Source organism: Cibotium barometz, chromosome 10, assembly GCF_041138505.1.
Source record: "Cibotium barometz isolate CiBa-2024 chromosome 10, ASM4113850v1, whole genome shotgun sequence".
NCBI lineage: Eukaryota > Viridiplantae > Streptophyta > Polypodiopsida > Cyatheales > Cibotiaceae > Cibotium > Cibotium barometz.
In genome coordinates, this window is record NC_141055.1 from 43,987,328 (window position 1) to 44,007,631 (window position 20,304).

The window sequence follows — 20,304 nt, forward strand, 5'->3', positions numbered from 1 at the left end:
TGAATTTTCAGCGATGGCTTTCTCCAAAACAACCACGAGCTCACCCCCTTCAGAAAGTTGATGATTGGTCCCGGCAACGGAACCTTGAAACTGGCCTCTGATAGAAAACCAGAGTGCGGTAAGAGCTAACACCCGTCCACTTGTAGTCTAGATGATAAACAAAACACAGATTGGAGCTAGAGTGCCCAAATCTGAAAACACAACGACACCTGTTGGCCCCAAAGCTTGGCGCCCCTTGCGGTATTTCTTTATTCAATTAAAATAATATGTATGGCTGAGTACAACACAAAAACCAGCCAAGAGTTTACACCTGTAAGTCCAATCTGACTGCCCACAAATCCTTCTCAGCACAGAGGATCTATGCACACAGATCTGTGTCCTCAAGCAACACACTGTGCCTTCCTCTGATCAGCCAAGTTCACAAAGCAGGCCAGCCATGGGCATACATCTGGCATAACTCAAGAGCATGATACATCTTCTCAGCTCAACATACATATGCTGTTCAATCCCTGTCTTAATCCCTTGTCAATCTGCCATACTCCTCCTCTCACAAGGAGCCAGATAACACATACCTGTAGCAGACATCAAGCAATAGAAAGAGAGATAGATGAACAGAGTCAAGGCTTACCAAGTTCAGCTCGTGAAACAACACTGGAGGAAGCAACAGCACCAATCTGTGCCTGCAGGCACTTGAATTCACAACCCTGCTTCACACGTGTGCTTGCACTTGCATGTATCTTCCTCCTGATGCTCACTCCTATGCTGTCCTTGAAAATACAGATCTGAAAATCAGCACAGTACCCGTCTGTACCGCCTCGGGATACGTGCCAGGCGTTGTACTTGCATAAACAGTCTGCTGTCCACTTCTGTACCTGCCTGAATTTGAGAAAACAGGCCTGTCCAGCACCTGTCCAGCACCTGTTAACACTTCTGCAGCAACTGTACCTTCTGTACCTTGCTGCCCGTACACTGTACGGCAGCCGTACAAGGTGTACTTGCTGAAAAACAGTCTGTACAGCCTGTACAGGGCTTCTGCGCAGAGTTTCCAGCAGCTGTCCTGTGCGCCGCCAGCAACAGAGGAGAAAGAGAGAGAGAGAGAGTGCCCAGTTCTGGCCGTACAGTGCTGTACGGCTGGTTCCACTCAGAAAAACAGCAGCCAAACTGGTCTTCAGCAGTCGCCTCCTCCTCCTTGAGCTTTTCCACGCTAGTTCATCATGCGCATGAGGGGAGTTCTCCTTTTGCTACACGATTCCCCAAAAAGGGAAGAGAGAGAGAGAAGAGAGAGAAAACCCCTTCCCAATTTAATTCCTAGGGCCCCAACTTAATAAGTTCCTAGGGCCACTAAGGCCTAGGGGCAAACTTCAATAAACATTCAAACTTAATGTTTTAATGTTCCCCCTTCACACCTAGGGATGTCCACACATCTTAAACACTGTCCGGGCACCCCCCATGTGAATCATAAAATATTCTGACTCTGCAACCACCATGCCCACACTTGTCCTGCTCCATTTTCACAGGGCCATGACACCTCGTCTTCTCTCCTTTGTTGTTCCATTTGAAAGAAGAGGGAGATGTAGTCCGGGGTTGCTTGAGGCGGAGGAGGACGTGCTGCTGCTGCCTCTCCAAGAGTTGGATACGCTCCATGAGGAGTTGGTTCTTAGCTCTAAGAAGAGCTATGGTGTCTGCTGTAGTCGGAAGAGCAAGGTCTCCTCTGGGGGAGACTTCTTCCGGCTGATGGGTACTCTCCTTTGTAGACATGATGCTGGAGTCGATGGTCGTGCCGGAACGCAATCTGACTATCCAAGGATGCCCTCACGCTAGGATACGGTGTGTGGAAAAGCTGAATTTGATACCAATGTAACATGCAGCGGAAGTATTCATATTGGAGGATCCTATCACACAAATGCTCACACCGTCTTTTGTATCCTGAGTTTTGTGAGTTTAGCAATCCACTTTAATGACTTCAAACTTTAGAGAGATATGAGAGAGAGAGATGAGAACTGTACACCGTATGGGGTCCTGAATTACCCATTGAAGGGTCCCCTATCCCGTTATTTACTGAGATAGTATTTGCTTTATTATCTTTAAAGAGACTAACAGTGTGACTGACGATAAGCCAAGCGCAAGACCTTTGAAGACCAAGTGTTGGGCTGAACTGTACACTGCTGTAGAAACACCAAAGATGTCCAATCTCGAGCCTATGCACTCTTTCCAATGGAATGAGGGAGGGATGCAAAGCTAGGGCTGAGAGGAGAGGAGCTGTTTGGGACTGTGCTAGACTGAGTATGAATGCTGTAAATGAATATGAATGCTGCGTTTTACCTTCAGCAAGTGACTGGAGCAAAACGATGATATGATGAATGCTAAAAATTGTATGGATGCAAAAAACGCAAGGTTTACTGATGGCTGAATGCTGAGAACTGCTGCATTTGCTGATGGAGGGCTGAATGCACAAGCGTTGATGCTCCTCTTGCTGTAGGATGACACGCTTCTCCAAAATGCATGGGACTGCAGTGAATGCAAGGCTGAATATGATGCGCCTGGATTGCGCTTGAATGCTGTTGGCTGAATATGATGGAATGAATGAATGATTATGCAAGGACTCTATTTATATGGACTCATGGAGCCCGTCGGCTGGCTAGTGAGCTGGCCGACTACTCATGTCTAATCATAAATGCATAAATGTGTATAAAATTCTGAAAATGATGGGAAAAATACCAGAAAAATCCTAGTAAATATCTTGATAAATACCAGATGATATCTGGGGTTCCTGCAATGGTCTAGATGCTATGCATGAATGATGTGCAATATGCATGATACTTTCTAATGCAAACCCTAAGGTTTCTACTGACTGTATGTGCATGAATGCGTCTCTTTAAGTGGATCAAGGGACTTAGACTGACTGACTGACTTGCTATGGTTGAGAATGACCTACGTAGCTTGTGCCAGACTTATCCTGGACTGAGGATTACAATGGGGTCACGGCGTACGACAATTATCATCCTGAATGGTACTAATACTTATACAATGTTGCACTGATGATGATGAGCCAGTTTGTCACCATGCACTACAGTCCAGAGTGCATGTGACACTTACATGTCGGATCATGGAATTCTGAGTGAAATCCTCATCACTAAAAGCAATATCAAACTGGGCAATAAAAGCAAGTGCCTTTGATGCATCATATTCCGCATGATATGCGTCAATCTTCACTAGTTTGTCTTTGGCTTTGAAGTCACGAGGCTTTGATGCATTAGCCTACATCTCAACATCTTTTCCCGCATGTTTGTCCATTGGGACAGTCCCTGTGATGACAGGCATCAGTTTAGGAACAAAAAGTGATGCATTAGGCATAGATACATGTGTCTAGTAAGCACGAGGCATGGCTGGTCCCTCAACACACATTGGTGCATTTTCACCCATAGCTTCTCCCTCACGAGCACACTTAAAAGCATGAGTGGCATGAGAGATACGCGGAATACCTGCACCAACAAAAAATTGCAGCCCATTTTGCATGTGTTGTGCTTGCACATTTTCAGCCAGCAATGGCATTTGACATACGTTTTGACCACTGCCATAAACATCATATCCTTCATGGCCTACATAAGGTACTCTTGCATGGCGTGAAGTTGTCGATAGTTCCTCTCCAATAGCATGTGGATTCATCCTCTTAGACATAAGTTCTTGTTCGGCCACTTGTGGAGATACCAAGGCATGTGAGATGGTTGCCTTTTCTGCATAGGCATCCTTGGTACGAGCCAAGTATGCACGTGTTGCATCCCTCGGTTGCATGTGCAACTCTTGAGCAATCCTTGCCATTGCATGATCTATATAAGATTCAGCTTTCTTGGCCTTCAAACGATTATGTACCAATGGAGCCTCGCGGCGGTAGCGCTTCAATTCTTCTTGTTGTGCACAAAGAAGGGCCTGCATACGAGTAAGTTCAGTCTTTATGACTATGGACTCTTCTTCCTGCATTTTCTCTTTGCCATGGGATGGCTGTCGCACATGTTCCTGTTGCCTAATGTGCACCACATGAGTTTGCTTATCCTGTATAGCATTGGAAGCATGCATTTCATTGTCCCCGCCTCTTGTGTAAGCATCTCTAACATTCATTGTATGGCTGTCCATAGTGTTCTAAGTGTAGAGATAACTAGTGTCTTTCATGATAGAAGTGAAAGAGAACCGTATTCTTTGATACCAATGTGACTTGGTTGAACACAATGCTAATCAATACACTTAAATACACCAGGATTTAGTGGACACCATGCTTAATACAAGAAGTAATTTGCTGAATTGACAAGAGACGCACAGTGAGCTGGAGCGGCTGGTCCCTCCTCAAATTAAGTATATTGATATTGGGAGAATTAAGTACTTAGTGTCATGGGCATTTCTGACCAGATTTCCATATCAATGCATATAAATACAATATTGCAAACAATGTGTTGTCCATGTAGACTTGCAACTCACATTACTCTCTCAAGTGCCCATGTTCCCTACCATCTGCTCTCGATTGTTCCACCAACACATGGTGTGAATAATCTGCAAGAGAGCACGTAGGACAAGAGAACACTACAGAGGGGATGTAGTCATGGAGTCTGGTTCTTCCCTCGTGCTACTTGCTTCCATATTTAAGCATCAAAGCTTACTAATTGCAAGTAGAGTCGATGACTGCAGAAGTCTTGGCGATGGAAGGGTTTGGAGCATTGAAATCTTCGATTTGTCGCGATCCTTTGCGACAAAAGTCTTCAAGAGGATGAATGGAACCTTGGGAAAGCTTCCCCTATGGTTCAACTTGAGAAAGGAGGGCTGAAATTAGGGTTTTCAACAAAAGACCATAAATTACAGCAAAAATAAATGTTGTTTTGCTAAATTTTAGTCATTGGGACTCTGTGGGAGAGTGTACATCTGGAAACACTCTTGATAGTGGAAGTCTTCGCGATGGAAGCATTTGGAGTATTGAAATCTTCAATTTTTCACGTTCCTTCCCGACAAAAGTCGTCAAGAGGGTGAAGGGAACCTTGGGAAAGCTCCCCCTATGGTTTAACTTGAGAAAGGAGGGCTGAAACTAGGGTTTTCAACAAAAAGACTAGAAATTACAGCAAAACTAAGAGTTATTTTGCTGAATTGCAGTCATAGGGAGTGTGTGGGAGAGTGTACACCACCTGGAAACACTCTTGGAAGCTTGGAAAACACACTAGTAAGATTGGATATGGAGTTAGGAAGGAGAAAGTGTAGAAAATATAGCCAAAGAGGCGTCATGAAGGGGGCACCTACTTCTAGAGAGAGGGGACCATAGTTATTACGAGGTGTGTCTCTAACAGTTTGAGGCGTCCACATTTTTTTTTTTTGGTTTGAGTCTTTAGACGAGGGCTTTAAGGGCCCAAGGCAGCCTCTCTCACACACACTCTCTCTCCCTCATTCTCTTCCTCCCTTCCTTAAGCCTTTCTCAAGACCCAAAGTTCAAAGTTCAAACTTCAAACACACTAGGATGATGATGTTTTTTATACCCACTTTTGGAGCTCTCTCTATACTCTATCGGTTCATTTCAATTCATTTCATTTTACTTTGTACCCTTGAATCTTGATGATGTATCGAGATGATGAGGATGGACTATTTTGGTCTCATAGGTCATTTTGGCCTTTTGCAGACCTTTAATACAACTTTCTTTCTTTAACATATACACTCTCTCTCCCTCCCTCATACACATTTTCTCTCTCCCTCCCTCAAGGCTTTTATATACACACTCTAGTCTCTCTCTCTCTCTCTCTCTCTCTCTCAACTTTCATTATATATATTATATCTATCTATTACTATATATATATATATATATATATATATATATATATATAACAAACGTCTCTAAAAAATACGAGGCTTTCGAGGCGCGTACCATACCCGCGTCATAGCAAACGCCTTTGACGTCTCGAATAACCTTGCAGGGGACAGAGAGATGGTGAGTTGTCCACTCTAGTTGTCAGGTAGAGAGGACAAGTGCCTTGTGGTGCAAGCTTGAACGGACACATTATTGGTTGCTCCCTTTATACAAAGGGGATAAGGTTTGGGCAGTGGGCATTGGGTTTTGTCTACCTCGGGACATCAGTGTGTGCGAACACAGGGTTGGTCATAACTTATAAGTGAGTTTTGGTCGCCCAAAACTTAATGAACTGTGTATACACTCACTTATAAATTAGTGCTAATTCCTAAGGCTAGGTTTTGGACCAATACTTACCACCTATCACATGCGACATAACCATGTCAGTAGACAGCTTCACTCACACGGTTCACGGGTGGTCGCTCCCTTATCCGAAACTACACATTGGTCAGGCAAGCATGAAAACAGCATGCAATTTCAATTGTAGGAAAGCACATAAAGATGCTATGCAATGTAGCATTGGTATGGACAATCGCCGTTCATGAGACTATAAACGTACTCGAGGCAAGTACACGAGGTCCAGAGCCAATGGAACACCAATCCTCCAGGCATTTCCGGGCATGTACACACAAGCACAAGTCCCAACGGAAAGCCAGGTGCACAGAATCACGAGTGGTATCAATTCCGGCATATGCAACTGTCATGGACGCTAGTCCAATGTACATATATAATGAGAAAGTAGAGGTGGACCAATTGGGTGGCCAAATGGTGGCAGTCCGAAGCTACGAAACGATAAATTTGGGCATCATTTGCCCACATATTTCAACCTTTGCTTCATTATGTGGAGATAACTTTAGAGGGCAAGGATTCAAATGTGACTCTCGTGATTGGTAAGTTGCACATATTCAAAATAGGGTACTTAGATCATAAAACTTTCTTGGTTGCCCTATTGCACAGATGTTGGAAATGCCTTAGGGTGAATGCTTGAATCCTTGCTAGGATTGCATGACAAAGAAGATAACTTCAATGCATAAAGGCCAACAATATGCCACAAATGCGGGAATTTTGGAAATACAAGTTGATGCATAGAGTTATGTATATGGAATAAGGTATCCTTGCTCTGGCAGTTATGTTTTATGATGAAGTCTTGTTGCTTAGCTTCCTGTTTTTTGGTAACATGTTTTTAGTAAACTTTGGATGCAACTTTGTATAAGTGGAAGTGATTATCCAAAGATGGATGGTTAGACAAAGAGAGTCAATCGAGTCTTGGAGGATATGTTGAGAGCTTATGTTGGGAAAGAGCAACCGGGGAAAAGTACATGCCTTATGGAGTTTGCATAAAATTTGTGCAATCATTCCTCTTCAAAGTTTTGTGCGTTTGAATTGAACTATGGGTTTAATCCATTGATGCGTGGTAAAATTGGATTACCTTTGAGAACACCATGTGTAGGTGAATTTCTATTGTAGATGCAATCAAATTTGGATACAGCTTGAGATTATATCCAACATTTTTTTTTTTTGGGGGGGGGGGTGGGAGGGGGACTGGGCTAGTGGGAGACAATCCTAGATCAGCCTTGGCATGGCAAGCTGAATGTTTCTCTTAAGGCCTCAGTTGACCATGGATCATATGTTTTTACCTTTGATCACAGCATCACGATGTTTTTTTTTTTTTGGTGCATATGTGGGAGATCTAACACACATTCATTTGTATCTCATGAAATAGTGCATGTGTGTCTGCAATTGAGATGCATATATCTTTAGTTTGTTTTTTTCCATATATGTCCAGTTGTCCTTGCAATTGATATGTTAACTGTATTTTTGCATCTGTGGTCTAACTCTCAGTGCAGGGATGCACAGTAAATCTGGCCTTTATTAAAGCCTCATAGCATGCGATTTAAAACTAGAGATTGTACCTAGGTTTTCTTGCAGCTTGGCTGACCATGAGGATTCTTCACATGCCTTCAGATACATTGTTTCTTGTGTACAGGCAGTCGCTCTAAAGATTGCCGAGCAGTATTTGGACGCGTTTAGTAACATTGCACGTGAGGTAAGCTCACATATGAAAAGATTATGAGAGCAAATGGTTTTGCTTTTTTTTTATGGAACTTGAATTCTGGTGCATGAGGTAAGGTCTAGTTCTTGATGGATTATCAATGTATGTATGTATACATCGATGTTTGTTGCTCCTACATCACATCACTTCGAGGAGTGGTCTCTAATTGTGGTTTTGATAACATTCGTCTTACTCATAACTATGCGTGTTTGGAATTGTGGTTTGCGAAAGGCAACTTGAGATGTTAAGGTTCTTTTGGGAAAATGACTGAACTCGGGGCTTCAAGCTTCTTTTTGGAAAAGAGAACTCGATTCTCTTGGCTGCTTCATGAATAAGGGAAACCGTGAGTTGTGCACATGCTTGTGCCCATCCCTCTCTCTCTCTCTCTCTCTCTCTCTCATGCAAACATGCATGCATGCACACTTCCTCCCACTCTCTAGTGACTCTGTGGGTGCATGCGGCCAGAGGGTCCCACACTCTGGTATGTCGATGTCTTGTGATTACTGAGAGCCACGTGCTCCCGCGCCCAGCGGTCCCGACCTTCCACCCGTCAGTTGCAGATCCAGAACATGCTTTGGCAACATTGACCGTAGGAGGTGGACTTCCATCACACTTTTGCTTATGGAGGAGGATGGTACTATTATTGGTTGAGACATGCTTTCCTCCCACCCCATTGTACATACTGGCACCACCTTATGTTAACCACATAACTATTGGCACTACTTTGACACATGTTCATAGCATAGGTAGCTAGTATCTTTCTGTTTTGCACCGTGGATTGGGATCTCATGGAGCTTTTGTTTAACTCTTTGGTCTCATAGACTGTTGGGGTCTTTTGAGGACACTAAGATAAACTGTCTTTCTTTCTTCTCACTTGCACGTGCATGTTGCACACATCCCCACCTCACACTTGAATGACTCCTCTGATGCTTGCACCAGTTCAACCGAGGACACATACAGGGTAGCATAAGAGTTGGGGCTTAGCAGACTTGTGAGAGCCGTCATGAAGGGACATGGTCAACTGAGTGACTGTGAGAGTAGATTAGGCTGTCTACGTGCATACAATTACACTCTGTTTCTGCTTGCATCAAGAGGGCAAGTCTAATAGCCACTCAATGTCCATCTCCTAAAGCATGTTTGTACGTCTGGGACCCAGCTTGCTTTTGATGGTCTTTTTGCGGCCTGCAGCCAGCATCCCATGCAAGCTGTGGTAATCTATCATGAAGAGTAAGCTTGACATAGCGGTACTTTCTTTCCAAGGCAGATATTTCAATGGATTTCTTCCAATTTCTAACAAAGAATGCAGTATGGTGTGGTGGTCTTAATTTCCAAGTGCGTTTCAATGAAAACCTTATGAATCTTCTCAATTTTATTCCAAGTTCTTTTAGAGGTGTTTCCTCCCCAAAAACAATTTTGTGTGACGAAGGCATTAAATAGATACAATTTGAGATGCCATCTCCGAATACTTGCATGATTACATATACCCTCTGCGCTTGAAGGCAATGTAACTGGTCCAGCCTGTCTCAGTCCTATATTCTGAGCATTTATGCCATTGTAGTTTGATGGGACTCAGATGCCCAGGTATTTAAAGTACTCTACCTCAATTCGTTCTCCAAGATAGGTAATAAGTGGAGGCACTCTGTGTTGAACCGTTTTGACATTGATCTTTGTTTTTCCTCCATTTATAGATACTCCACCGCCTTTACAAAAAGTGATCTAACACATGCATCAACTTTTGTAGATCCTCTTGGCTGAGTGTAAAGTGCACCACATTGTGTGCTACAAGCTAAATGAAAGGGAGATTGACCAATACATTCTCATGCATGGCATACTTGCATGCCTAGAACTGTTTTCACGTGAAATGTTTTATTACTTGCAATATCTGTGTGTCTAGTTTATGGGTAGGGGATACCCTCTCGTGAACCATGTGCGGCTTGTGGGCTGTAGACAGGTGGTAGGTGTGATCTGAAACTTTTTGTTTAAGCTTATTTGTATTTTAACTCATTGTGCTGCTTTGGAGGTCCACAGTTCATTTAAGTACGGTGGGACAACTTGTAAGTGAGTTTGGGCATCCACACTTCATTAAAGACTGGGCAGACAGGTTATAAATGAGTTTGGCCACTTACTGGATGGCGGCCGGCCAAACTCTCCTCCTTGGTCCCGAAGAAGCTAGTGATGGTTGGTTGACGAGGGAGGGTGCAGGGTGGCTGGCGCCTAACCTCTCAAGAATGTGTCCATGTGTCTGCGGAGCTCGAGCAGGAAGACCCCTAGGCAGTACTCGTCTGGGAAGTCATGTTGGGTATTTGAAGTCTTCTTGTGTGTATTTGTCGTATACATGTACCCCTATTTGTGTACCTGCTTAAGTGCGTGTGTGTACAGCCCTTATGTGTATGTGTAAACACTCACTTATGTGAGTATTTGTGTAAGTTCATGTGAAGAACCTCTTGTAGCCATTTATGTGTGTATGTGATAAGCAATGATGCCATGGGCACTTGCCATGTGTCATTGTGAAACTACACCGGCTAGGTGTGAGCGTCCTTGGGCACTATCTAGTGAACAATATGCACGTCACACTTATGTAAAAGCCACATTGCACATAACAACTGAATGATACATCATAACAAGATAATCTGCAAAAGAGACAAGCACCGCACAATACACCATCATTGGGGCCGCGAACGGGCTAATCCCCCTCCCCCTCTCAATACTGGAGTATATTATTGGAGTATTTAAATCTGTACAAAGTTCCAAGGGCTTGCCAGCCAGATAATCCAATGCAATGCAAGTATGACGACAAGTTACCCAAACAAAAGTGTGTCGGATATCGGTGCAAGACTCGTTGTAAGTGTCACTGTGTTTGACCACCAGTCTCATACAATCGGGATGAACGCGAAACTGTCATTCCATGACCACGCACAAACATGCACTCTTGTACTTGAGCCTGGCCCATCCTCTTGCAGAGGCTAGGGTTCAAATCCTTCAAATACGAGTGCACAAACAGGCACAAGTACACGAGCAGGTTCAAGAGTACACTCCGGTACAGCACGAACAGTAGGGTTTCCAGCAGATACAGTAGGTTGTACAAACAGTACAGCAGGTACAGTAGGGCTCCCAGCAGTACAACAGATACAGCAGGGTTCAGTCAGTCACAGCAGGTACAGAAGGCGCCCACAGCAAGTACACAGCATGTACAGAAGGTACAGAAGGTGCCACAGTAGGTACAGCAGGTACAAAAGGTGATACACTAGGCGGCCTCAGCACAGCAGGTACAGTCGGGGACTGCTGATACAGTAGGTGCTGAGTCGGGTACTGCTGGTGCTACAGTGCTGGTACAGCAGGTACAGGAGCAAGTATAGGTTGCAGGTGCAGCAGATTCAGCAGGTACAACAGGTGGCTACAGAAGATTCAACAGGTACAGTAGGCGGCTACAACAGATTCAGCAGGTACAATAGCTATCCACAAGGGGAGCAGTTGACCAGCAGAAAAAGAGCGAGGAAGAGAGAGATGGTGGACTTTTCAGCCAGGGAGAGAGAAGGGATAACCCACGCCCACCTCCAAGAGAGGGATTCGGAGAGAGTCGTCGAGAAGATTTTGGAGAGGTGGTGGAGTGGTCCAGCTTCCTTGTGGCATGTGGCACAACCCACCTTGAATAATGGTTGGCATCTCCATAAGTTGTCCACATATTAGAGTGGCCACATGGTGGTTTTAAATGATCAAGTGGGATGCCCAAGGCTTGGGCTGCCCACACATGGCTCTTGGGGACCTAGTGGGCTATAAATTCATTCTACTCTTTGGAGCAGTTAACCATCATTAATCAAAGTATCTTTGAGTCGTGCCATCCCATAGAGTTTGGTCAATGTGTGGCCAATTATGATCCTCATGTAGTTATTAGGATCGAGTGGATCTCCGGCTTTGAGGATGGGGGTGATGGTGCTGGTTGACAAGGAGGGTGGAAATCCTTCACGAAGGAATCTATTGAGCATGTAGGCTGGTAGGGGCGCGAGGGTATCATCAACATGTGAGATGTACTCGGCAACAACGAGTGCCTTGTGATCTTTGGCCCGCCCATTACGTAGTCTACAGATGGCCTCCAGGAACATACCCTTTTTGAAGAAGGTGGAGGTGGTGGGAGAGGGAATCTGGAGGTGGAGGTGGTTGATTGGGGATATGATAGAGAGAGCATGCATAGGAGTGGTGCCATGTGTCCCGGCCGGTGATAGATTTCCTCGAAGCCTCCTTGCAGTTCGGCCGTAAGAAAAATCAGTATAATTTATCTTGTTTCTGAGTGTAGAACTCCCGTTTCTGAGGCGCAGAGAAATCCATTGCACTTTGGTGCTTTAAGGTTTGTCCAATGCTTACATCATGCTTAAGATGGGAGCATGTGGCTCGGCATTCGTCATCTTAATAATAGTTCTCGGGCATAGACCCACAGAGTGGCTTGGCTCCGCCATGTGCACATAAAAGAAGTTGTGGTAGATGTGTGGAGATGCTGGTGAGTATGTGAGGGCGGGTAGGTGCACATCCTGGAGAAGGCGGTAGATGTGGTCAGAGTAAACAGGGTCAAGTTCATGATCAAAATGTACTTGGGTGTAATGTGAGATGGGGTGGGGGGGGGGGACGGGTGGTGTGCAAGTAAACCATTTGTCTTAAACCATCTAGTCACTTGGGAGTACCATGACCTGCTTTGTCCCTCTTGTGCAAGCTGTTTGGAGGAAAATCTTGGGAGGTGTTGATCTCATGGAGCAGTGAAGGCTTATTATTGATCATGCAACAGAACATCATCACCTGTACCCTCTCTATCCTCCTCCAGTCCTCTCTCAAATCTTCCCCCCATAAGGAAGCACCATACATCTTGGCTGGTCTAACCAATGTTTCAAAGAGCGAGCTCTTAGGACTTGGTTCCTAGAAGTGAGCCTGAGAGCACTGGCTGTCTAGTCTGGAAAGCAGATGCTCGCTTACCAAGCGTGCTTGGGAAGCTGGTTGCAAAATAAATATGGCACACATAAGAGGTGTCTATCTCGACTGCCTTGCCTGAGTGTTAGAAACCATGTCTGGTTGCAACCTCATGTGGTATTAAAAATTATAACCTTGGTGAGAAAGAAAGAAAGATTGTATTAAACGTATACAAAATACTTGGAAGGATCTATGAGCCAAAGAGAAGGTACGTATGAGCCATGAGTAAACTGAAAAAAGAAACTAAGTGCCCAGAGGGAAACATGGCTAGCGCACTATGCTGACCTTGCATGTACAATGGAATCTGCATAAAAGATCTCATGTATGACCAGAAATCATGTGTCAGTCTTGCATGATGACATTCTAGATGGAGGTAATGCCCATTGCTTGGGGAGGTGCTATTCTGTGGTGCTAAAGTATCTCCCTAATCTCAAGTTGAACGAGATCTGGAGGGGCGGGGTGTCTGTTCTCTGGATCTCGGAAGAGACTTTAAATGTTCCCTGGTGGCTCGACGTGTACTGGTGCTTTGTCCTGGATCTCAGTGCATCCTCTGATCCCTGTCTCAAAAGACAGTGGAAGCCTCCCCGTATATCATAGTGGACTGGGCATTAAATCATGTACTACTCTGGATTCTCTCTCCCAGGACTACATAATGGGCATATCCGTCTCTCTGCTCTGAGGCATCAAAACATGTACTGCTCTGGATTCTCTCTCCCCAGTACTACATTATCGGCATATCCTTCTCTCTGCTCTGACTCTCCCTGTGTAATCCCTGTCCTCTCTCTGTCTCAATCAGTAGACATTGTGAAGATATCCTCACTTGGCCAGTGGAAATCCTTATGGCATAGGACATGCGTCTGTAGAAAGAAAGAAAGTTATATTAACGTCTATAGAAAACTCCAAGGGCCTATGAGACCTAAGGCAATACAATGGTACCATGGATATACTGAACCATGGAAAATTGAAAGAAAAATTAAAATGAAAACATGACAGTACAGTGATCAATAGATGATCCTGTGTAGAGTGAGATATGCTGTGATCAGCTAATGAGGATACTCGCCTTGGCTAGAACCGATTTGATGGTGGAGTGAATGTCAAGCCTCTGTGATGGGAGCATGTCATGTTGGCGGAGAACCTCACAAATCCGTCTCTGTGTGGTGAAGGGACCTGTTGCTTTGGGTCGGGGACATCCGGCTCGCAGAATGGATCGAGCTCTCGTGCTAAGAACTCCTCTGGGGCGTGGAGTTCGAGCGTGGGTATGGGTGGTGGGCTCTGATGTCATAGTAGAGGAATTGTTGTGGGCAGTGGGTTCCGATGCGGATGTGTGTACCACAAAGAAATCTGTGATGGCTCTCTGTGAGGTGTCCTGTCGAAGCTAGGGCCATAGTCGTATTCCGTACTCGTACTCATACGTTCAGTACTTTTAATACGTACTGTACCGGTACCATGCTTTCCGTACTCTTACTTAAATTTTTTTTTACTTGTCAATTGATTGATTTTTACTTTGTATCCTATCCATGTGCCATCTTTGCTTAATAATACCAACTCATCAAACCCCTATTCATGTTTCTCATACCCTTGTTCGTAGCCCCAATTTCCTTGCTCCCTCAATTTGATCTATTTGTGTGCCTTACTGCATTCATTCGACATTTCATGTCTAAGAGTATAGTCAATTGATTTTTCAATTCTACTTGTCCGTTTCATGTTAGTTGTGACTAATGAGTGCTTAATCATTCATTCTTTATGTATGTTTTTAACTAAATTTTTGAACCTGGTTCTATACTTTTTTAACTCTCTACATAACTAAAGTACATATCCTCATGTGCAGCATACCATAGTCATACCATACACCTATCATCTCATATTGCACCTACATATACTTGACCATCTTGCAGGTGAATTATAGTCTCGTAAGTCATTATATATATATATATATATATATATATATATATATATATATATATATATATATATATAATTATTTATATATGCTAATTGAAAAGTGAGCGTACTCAAAATACTTATCCTCATACCACACCGTACCTAAAGTACCCAACCACTATGGCTGGGGCTGTGTCTCTGCATGCTGCCTCAAGACTACATCCTTGTGTCATCTGAGCTCCATCAAGTACATGCCCAAGTGCCTCTCATCCTCAAACTGTATCACCCGTGTGAGTGGTCCAAATCCCTCTCAGAAGAGGCAGTGGAATCTCCCCTGTATCTCATAGTAGGCCAGGCAACTGAAAATATAATGGGCCTCATCCTCTACTGCTCTTTCTGTGGTGCATACTCTGCATGTCCTCTCCTCAACTCTGCTAGTCTCTACGGGAGGATACCCTGAGCTGGCTGATCGTGATACGCATAGCATGTGACATGTGTGTTTGTATGTATCCCAACATCTCAAAGAATCCATCCTCGGAGAGTGGAGAGAGGCCAAGAGGTCCAGAGAGGCGGCCCAAAAGGTCTTGGGCGCCTTCAAAAATTATATTAATGCCTTCAAAAGACTACTAGGGTTTGTGAGACCAAAATCTGTTACAAAGTATCCATGGGTTACAATCATAGTCACAAAAAAACCCAGTGTCTAACTTTCAAAACCTTGAAACTTCGAAATGGTGTCAAAAACCCTGATGTACGGTGGTTGTCCTAATTAAAGGAGGGCGGCACGTCCTGTGGCAGTTGACCCCGCAATATTTGTCAGGCCACCTGTATCAGAGGCATGTAGTAGAGGTTCTAGAGCTTCCGCGACAGCATCAGCCAGCCATACATCATCCACACCATAGGCATCCTTTAGCATGCCATCCATAGTTCATGCATGTCGACAAAGTACCCTTGATTGGAAATGGGATCTCCCAAGAGAAAGCAGGATGTTGATAGGGTAGTGGCTCACTTCTTTTTTCATGATCATATTGCCTTCCATGTTGCTAGATGTGAGTACTTCAAGGTTCCGGTGAGGAAGATTGATGAGTATGGTCCATCTTATACTCCCCATCCTCAGAGACCTTGCGTACCACTCTCCTTGAGAAAGAGAGGCGTGCTATAGAGCAAGGTGCAAAGAACACAAAGCATATGTGGAAAAAGAATGGAGTGTCTCTCATCGCTGATGGATGGAGCGATACATGAAAGAGGTCTATCCATGGGGTAGTTGCCTATTCTCGAGGAGAGATGTATTTCATTTCGTTGCATGATGCATCTAGGAGTGGGAAGAGTGCTGATGTGCTTGTAGCAGAGTGGACAGAAGGGATGTATCCACATGTGAGTATCATTTTGCATGGCGCATTGCTTCAATAATTTGCTGAAGGATATAGGGAAGTTGCCTTGGATTGCGCCCATCATTGAGAGGGCAAGTCACATGGTCACTTTTGTGTTCAATCATCAATTCTTACAACATGAGTTTAGTAAAAGAAATCAAGCAACCAGTTCTTGAAGTACTTGGAGACAGGATTTGCGTATAACTTTCTGATGTTGGACCGGTTGTGTACATGTAGTGCCGCATTGAGCCAGGTTTTCATTAGTGATGAGTTCACTACATCTCCTCTAGCCTCTACTACTGGAGGGTGGAAATGCAAAGATGATAATAAAGATCTTGAGTTTTGGGAGGATGTGTGTCGCATTGATGCAATGGTGCCAGCCCATAATGAATTTGTTGAGGCTTGTGGATGGCATGCAACCATGCATTGAGAAAGTGTATGAGACCATAGACATGATGATTGAGCAATTGAAAGAGCTCATTAAAGAGCAAGAGCAATTTGATCATGATGAAGATGGTGAGGAGGACACTCTCAAGAGCAAGTATGAGATGTCGTATCATTCTCCTTTGCATGCAGCAACATACATTTTGGACCTCGAGTTTCAGGGCAAGGGTCAAGAAAATGATCGAGAGGTGAACAATGGTTGACGGATTATCTTAGAAAAGAAAGAAAAGATATATTAACGTCTACGGAAGGCCAGATTGGCCTATGAAACAAATCTGCATACAACAAGTCCATGTCCTGAGTATCATGGATGCGAGATCTTGGTGGAAGGCTCAAAATAAGAGACTCACTTGCAGAGTAGAGATCTTTTCGTGGCACATATGGTTGCCCCGATGCATAGGAGGATCGGACTCGGGTTGGTACAGCTTTGTGGTGGGAGGATTTTGGATCAGATGGACCAGAGTTACATCAGTTGGCTATTTGCATTCTCATGACCTCCTCTTGTTTGGAGGAAGTGTGGAGCTCCTATAGTCATATTGCATCAAGGAAGATGCATTTTTTTGTTTACCGTCCAACCCCTTGTCCCCGTTCCCTGCCTCCAGGTGTTCCCCAAACCCTGCCCGGTCCTCGGTCCCCGTCCCCCGTCCCCCGTCCCTCGACCCATGCAACTGTCTGAGGTATGGCTTGTACAACTAGAGAGACCGAGGCTCATCCTGGAGAGTGGAGACCCAGGTTCATCAACAACTATGTAGAGCTCCTCAATATCCACCTCTTGTTGGAAAGTGCTACGTTGTCTCTGGAGTATTTCCCGGGTCTGAGACTAACGAGGTGAGTGTGCTCTTTGTCTCACCGGTCTGGGTCATCCGGCCCTCCGCATCTGGAATGTTCTCTTGATGGATACTCCTGGGAACCTGAGTGTGGGCAGCTGGGGCCTGGGCTACTACTGGAAAGGCGCTGCTTGACCTGTCTGGTGGATGAGGCCCCCCTTTGTGGTCTCCCTATGTCCTCTAAGACTTTTCTCCCGATGGGAGGCAAAGAATCTTGGGATAGAGGTCTAAGAGATAGAGGGTCCATGTCTCTTTGATTCGTGCATCAAGATGTCTCTGTGTCATATAGTCCAAGACCTCTCCGATCAGGGTAATCCATGACCTGGGCGAGTGGCCCGATTCCATCTCTGAAAAGGCAATGAAATCTCCCTTTGACTTCATAATACACTGGGCATCTGCAAATGTAATACTCTTTTGTCTCCTCTAGTGAGCAAAACTGACAGATCCTCTTCTCTCTATGAATCTCGACAACTCTCCTAGTCTTCACCCGCAAGCGATGTGAGGAATCCCTTATCTGACCTATAGATATTCTCATCGCATGTGACATATGTCTGAGCACATACTAGGGTTTCTCGATGAAGGCATCCTCTGTGTGGTAGAGAGAAAATGATCATTAACATCGACAAAAGACCCGAAGGGTGTATGAGACTAAAAAGATGTTACATGTGATCCATGAGTAAATTGGATGTCAAGACAACATGAAAAATAAACCTAGTTGCGAAAATAAAAAGAGAGCCTAGGCCCTACACACTATTGTGCATACAATGGAGTAGGTAGAAAAGCCTCATATGTCATCCACCTTATGGATGGAGTATTGGGTTGCAATATGCATTACATGTGATATTGCCTCTTTGTGGTACTAAAGAGTGTCCTAGATCTCGAGCTAGTAGGTGGAGGGTATGGATCTATCATGTGCACACTCTCTCGTGTGTGACGTGGACGTGCTTCTACCCATTGGTCACCTCAAAGGTTGGGTACGTGGCTAGATTCATGTGTTTGTAAGGGCTATTGTGCAAGATCTTTGTAATGTTGTTCAGGCACCCAATGAGCAGCTCAGTGTGCACAGAGTTATTAGGTTATTGTGTGAACACACTTAGTTGGACATTATTATTAGGGTTGGTTGAGTTGGTAGCTAACTCACCAACATTAGACACTATAAATAGGAGTCTAGGCTTTAGCAATATTCATTCATTGATTATCATTGAGTCATCGAGAGCTTAGGAGCAGTGATACTATGAGTATTTCTATTCAACATTGTACATATTTCATGTTAGTAATACATGGTAGATTAGACTAGCAACAAACTATATGTCATGTGCATCACAGATGCCATGGACATTTCTAGGGCTAGATCCAGAAGAGGCAAGCAGATAAAGATTATGAACCAGTAGAAGAACCAGGATGATGGAGCACAGAACTCAGAGCACCTCTGCAGTGCAGACTGAAGCAAGGCTTGGAGAAAGAACCAAAGGGATGCTGTCGGCTGACATCAGCATGGTCAAAGAGCTGTCGGCAGCATACTGGAGTGGTCGGCTGAGCCAGCAGATAAGGGCAGCAGCAGGCGCCAGAGTCAGGACCAGTCGGCTGATTTAATAAGCATTTAATGCTTATAGAACTGGCCGACCAGCAGTCGGCCAGCTCCTACCTTGTCCAAGGGTGCTATAAAAGGCACCAAGTGCTCCATGTTTTACTCATTCCACCCACTAGGGGTGTGAGTCAATAGGAGGTCCCATAGGGGACAGAATATAGGGTTAGGAACCTTTTTATGAAGGCAGCCCATGGCTGCAAAGATCTGTACCTTTTTTGTACATAGTATATACTGAATTTCCAGCACTTCTCACTCTCTCTCTCTCTACTCTCTCTCTACCTGCGTTTTTGCATCATGGTGCGTTTTTGCATCAGAAGGTTTTCAAGAGTGTTTAGGGCTGAAAGAAGACTACCCAGAGCTTCCGCGCGTTACATTGGTATCAGAGCATCAGGCTCAGCCAAGCTAAACACTGAATCAGTCCCAGATGATGGTGTACAGGTCCAAGGTACAGGAAAGTACACGGATTCGAAGCCCAAGGCGGGAACACAGATCGGGAAGAACTCCCAGGAAGTTTGTTGGTGGTGTTCCACAGTGCCAGATGGGGATGGCAGTTCCGTGAGCCAGATAGGTTCTAAGGGAACGGTCCCAAGGGAGGTTGATCCTCCAAGGGTGATGTGAGAGTGCCAGACTCAGTTCCAGGAACGAAGACCAAGACGGTGTTCAGAGTCAGGGCAGGAATGGATTGTGGACTAGAGGAAGACCAGATGCATAGATCTTCATCAGAGACAGAGTGGTTTGGAGAACAGACCGGATTTTCAGAGAAAAAGGTTTGCCAGGGATGGATGATGACAGAGGGACTTCGGAACAGGATTGGGATGATGACAGTCATCCAAGAGCAGGTTGGATTCCCGTCATCAAGTTTAGCAGAGGGGGATGTCATGTGCATCACAGATGCCATGGACATTTCTAGGGCTAGATCCAGAAGAGGCAAGCAGATAAAGATTATGAACCAGTAGAAGAACCAGGATGATGGAGCACAGAACTCAGAGCACCTCTGCAGTGCAGACTGAAGCAAGGCTTGGAGAAAGAACCAAAGGGATGCTGTCGGCTGACATCAGCATGGTCAAAGAGCTGTCGGCAGCATACTGGAGTGGTCGGCTGAGCCAGCAGATAAGGGCAGCAGCAGGCGCCAGAGTCAGGACCAGTCGGCTGATTTAATAAGCATTTAATGCTTATAGAACTGGCCGACCAGCAGTCGGCCAGCTCCTACCTTGTCCAAGGGTGCTATAAAAGGCACCAAGTGCTCCATGTTTTACTCATTCCACCCACTAGGGGTGTGAGTCAATAGGAGGTCCCATAGGGGACAGAATATAGGG

At 44.8% G+C, this 20,304-nt stretch overlaps 1 protein-coding gene across 2 annotated transcripts in view; it reads left to right on the forward strand.

Moving 5' to 3' along the window:
• Positions 1 to 20,304, forward strand: part of LOC147634946 (uncharacterized) — a 158,360-nt gene that overhangs the window by 117,501 nt on the left and 20,555 nt on the right. For both annotated transcript variants that reach the window (XM_086804211.1, XM_086804212.1), the window contains one exon: positions 7,863 to 7,922. In XM_086804211.1, the coding sequence (XP_086660337.1) occupies positions 7,863 to 7,922 (60 nt within the window). The remainder of the gene's footprint in view (positions 1 to 7,862; positions 7,923 to 20,304) is intronic.